Source organism: Anoplophora glabripennis, unplaced genomic scaffold (assembly GCF_000390285.2).
Source record: "Anoplophora glabripennis isolate ALB-LARVAE unplaced genomic scaffold, Agla_2.0 scaffold27, whole genome shotgun sequence".
Taxonomy (NCBI): domain Eukaryota; kingdom Metazoa; phylum Arthropoda; class Insecta; order Coleoptera; family Cerambycidae; genus Anoplophora; species Anoplophora glabripennis.
The window spans coordinates 1,979,262-1,983,517 of record NW_019416292.1 but is presented as its reverse complement, the minus strand read 5'-3'; the positions used below and the strand labels follow the sequence as shown (position 1 = coordinate 1,983,517).

The window sequence follows — 4,256 nt, the reverse complement described above, 5'->3', positions numbered from 1 at the left end:
ATTTAACTTTTTTCCATAAGACTTGTAGTTTTTCTGGAAATCAAGGGAAACCGTTTTTTACCCTTAAAAACTCACCCCCTACCCCTTCCCGACCTCAGATCGGCCGTAAATTATTTTTCCTTTCATTTCTCTTATATTCTCTTTCTTTTCCAATGGGTTTCATCCTACTATAATTTTTTTTGGTTTCAAAAATTATCGACTTTGGTCTAATAGTGATAGATATAAAAGCATTGCAATGTTAGATATTTCATAGTAGGTACTTGTGTAGGATTTCCGTAACCTAGTAACCTGACACGGCTTTGTTTATTTATACAGGGCGTTTCAGAAAACATGAGCCAACGCTCGGGGCAGATTCCTAACCTAAAAATTAGATTGTTTCTTCATATCGACGAATTCATTCGAATTTAGTAAAATAGCATATTATCAGTCAAAATGTGAGAAAAATTATTAACTATCAAACAATATGTCACGTAGTATTAAAGTTAATATTAGGGTTCTTTGCCGCTGTCAGCTGTTGATAAAGTTATACAAGCACAGGTCCTATAAGGATTTAATGACCAAAAATGATTTCATTGTCAGTTTAAATCCTAACTATAACAATTAAAGTCCATTCTGGTTGTCAGTCAACTTCTAACTTCGACTTTTAACCTCTAATCAATATCGTTATCAATCAAAACTCCACAATCACGACTAGACCAATTAGATCTGCAACTCTTTGCGCTAGGTCACTAGATTATCGAATACTAACTCGAGAACAAATGAAGGTTGCTAGTGTCAATCGCAGCACCTACTTACTTTTGCGTTTGATGCTGATGAACCATGTTCGTGAAATGATTGAAAACTTTGGAGCCCATCCTTGCACTAGACACCGCGTGTACACCCAACACCGACTTGCTAAGCTTTAAAGAGTTATTTTAACGGCATCGTATTTATACCAAAATACTAATCGCCGCTTGGCGAGATGATAGATAAAGCCCAATGTAAATAAAAATGCCCTTATCGTCTCTCAGGTTCATTGAGTTTCGGTTTCGAATGCAAGAAAAAAATACGTAAACGTGAGAGGGTTAACGTGATGAAAAACTTTATTTTTTTTAAGTGGAAAATTGTAATTTGGTGGTGGGTTAAGGTGTAGATTTGTCCGCTATGTAGGTCAAGACATTGCAAGATAATGAAATAATTTGTATGAAGCATAATTTTTAATTATATACTAACATTTTTGTAATGCATAAACGTGATGAGGGAATGGTAAGATGATTATAGCTTTGAAGAACGTAATGAAGGTTATTACGGAAATATTTGTTAAGTTGGGGAAATTTCCTGGTGGTTATTACAATGTTTATTAGAGGAACGAACATTTTTTCAAACGCATTGTTTTATGTAACAAACTGGGAGGCGATGGTGGTCAACCATAAATTTTATTGTATAACGGACATGACGAAAATGAAATTTGTCGTATTGACATCATCGTTGTGTTCCATTTGACCCTGATATGCCCTTAAAATGAATATATATTTTTTAATGAAGTTCCATACATCGTCTTAATGTTAAAAATGTTGTCACCGCCGTTCTTGGTGGTGAAAACTCGAAATATTAGGAATTATTCAATTTTCGTGGCTGAAAACATACATAGGTATTGAATTTTCGAAACCGATAGAGTTGCACTAACCAAATTTGGACAGGACGTAGCTACTGTAATACGAAACATCGCCTTACTATTAAAAATGTTGTCACCGCCGTTCTTGGTGGTAAAAATTCGAAATATTAGGAATTATTCAATTTTTTGTAGCTGAAAACATTGTGTAATGATGATCGCTATTGCAATAATTGTCATCATATTCCTCTGCACATACTATTTTTTTGGTACAATTTAAATAGTATTTTTTTGTTACAGTATTAGGAATTTGTTAAAATGAAACATTGGCCTTTTTTGTGCTTGAGAAAATGAATTTTCATTGTAAATTTTAAAATTGACGAGACTAAAAACAGGTCAGTGACAGACATTGAATACAACAACCATCAAAACAGCCGTATCGACCACGACCACAAATCCTGCAAAATATTGTTTTAACATAGTCTGTTACTTTTCTTGAAAACAGTACGCATTTTGTTTTTGTCAAAGTCCTCAAAATATAATCAACAACATATTAGCATGCATGAGTTGAATTTTAATTTAGATAAATTTAATTGAAATAGAGGACTTTTATATTTATCAATTAGACAAAATAATTGTGTTCGATAACAGACTTCCTATCTTTTTTTTTCATTATACATGGTGATTCACAAATGGTGACCAGAAATGAAACTTCGTATTCTTTGGTGAATTTTAAGGAGAGTCTTTCCTACAAAGTTTTTATCTAGGACGCTTCGTTAAAAAGATAAACTTCAAAAAATATTTTTAATTTTTTTAAATAATTTAAAAACTAGTAAGTGAAATAATTTGAAATTGGCCACATGTATTCATGTAAACATTGTCCAAAATCTGAGGGCTTTTCCTAAAATTTACATGCCCCAGTGGCGGAAATACAGGGTATCGGTGATATATATTTTTAAATAAAATAGTACGCCACTGCTTTACAGTAACAACCATGATATTTTCGGATTCGTGTTTCAATTTTCTGCAAATTACTACTCTGTAATGTTTTTCGAAAAACGACTGATTTTTTGAGTAAAACTTAAAAAATCAACTGAGTTGTTCCATTTTCAAAAACAAAAGATTGGTTTATATCTTCAAAATACAGAAGTCAAATAATTTTTTTATATTTCTTCGAAACCGCAAGGCAATTTTCTTAAACATTCATTAGTCTTTACTATTTTTTCTAGATGCAAAGTTAAAAAAGGTAAGATCTAAGGACATCTGAAATTGCATTAATTCGATATTACAATTTTCTTTTTCTAATCGTTGGAGGGACGAGATCATTGACAGTCTAAACCCATGTGTATGGGGCTCCTCCCCATTTTTTGTCCCTTCTAAATTAATTTATGTTATTTTTAGTTAGTTTCTGGGGGCTCATTTTCAGGTTTTTTCTTTGAAGTTTCTTCCCCCTTGCATCTTTTATATTATTCCATTATTTATTATGCAGACCTTCTACTCTAATATTAACGCATGTGAAAGTGATTTTAAAAATATTATCAGTGAATGTTTATCTGTTTATCTATTTCCGCATTATGAAGATCATCATCTCAAGAACGCATTAATTTTTAATGATATATTTGTCTGGTGTTTTCCACAGTAATACTAAATTCGTATACTAAAAGCGTTCTCGAATTATTTACCTTAATGCACACTGATTATATTTTTTCTGTACTATCAGCTCAAACAATAAAATATGGAAATATTATATTGCGCCGAGTGCAAAAGTGCAAACAAATCCAAAACATAACAACAATACAAATTGTTGACTACATCTCAACAACAAATTGACCTCACCGGTCCAGATCTCTTAATAACAGTCTTAAACTGTTATCGCTTACTAAAGTCACAGGTACCAGAAAGGAAACAGTCATCAACACATCAACAGCGATGCGACAGGAAACCAGTGATTAATCTACCGCTAACATCGAAGACGACAGTTCCACAACAAACAACAACCCCATCGGGGTCAGTAAATATTGACATGCCACTCACCAAGTATTATTGTTATGATTTTTCGTATTCCCCACATCCTCTTCGTCTCCACAACAGATTTTCACGACACTCGCCGTGCTGCCCATCGCTGTTCCCGCGTAGGAGACTTACACAATCACTGAAACCGTTCTCAAATCGTCCTCGCCGTTCGCAAGGTACACCAATTAATTAAACTCGCAATTAAACAGGTGGGCGACGGGACTGTAAACAGAACCAGCGAAGCGGAGACGGTTATTCGAAAAAGCAAGAGAAAACGACAGCGGCGAATATTAACATGATATTAGGTTTTCACTAAGAAAGGAATGCGTTTGTTCCATGCGTAACGGTTACAGCAGTTGAATCATTTCTAATGATGGAAATGATTGACTTCGAGTACTGGTGATTTTCCTTACAGCGGCAACATAAATGAAGTGGTCTAATAAAAAATGACCTTCCGCTTCTAGACGGTGATCGATATGTTCCCATTTTGACTACCCGGTGTTGGTGCGCTGCGATAAATAATTATAACCCTTGGGTTTTATTGTGCTGGTAATTGACTAGTAGAGAAAAATTTGCATTGGGGCCGAATTCGAAAGTCTAATTTAATTGACAGGTAAGAAGGACAGTGGCCAAAGAATCGCATGAGTAAAAA

General features: G+C 34.0%; 1 protein-coding gene across 2 annotated transcripts in view; it reads right to left on the bottom strand.

Moving 5' to 3' along the window:
* The window catches only part of LOC108910325 (NADP-dependent malic enzyme), a 33,078-nt gene extending 29,346 nt beyond the window's left edge, over positions 1 to 3,732 (bottom strand). The window contains exon 1 of one of the 2 annotated variants that reach the window (XM_018714897.2): positions 3,626 to 3,732. In XM_018714897.2, the coding sequence (XP_018570413.1) occupies positions 3,626 to 3,711 (86 nt within the window). In that variant the 5' untranslated portion in view covers positions 3,712 to 3,732. Of the gene's footprint in view, positions 1 to 795; positions 889 to 3,625 lie in introns of those variants that run through there. The other variant, XM_018714903.1, reaches the window with a different exon arrangement.
* Between the last annotated feature and the right edge of the window lie 524 nt (positions 3,733 to 4,256).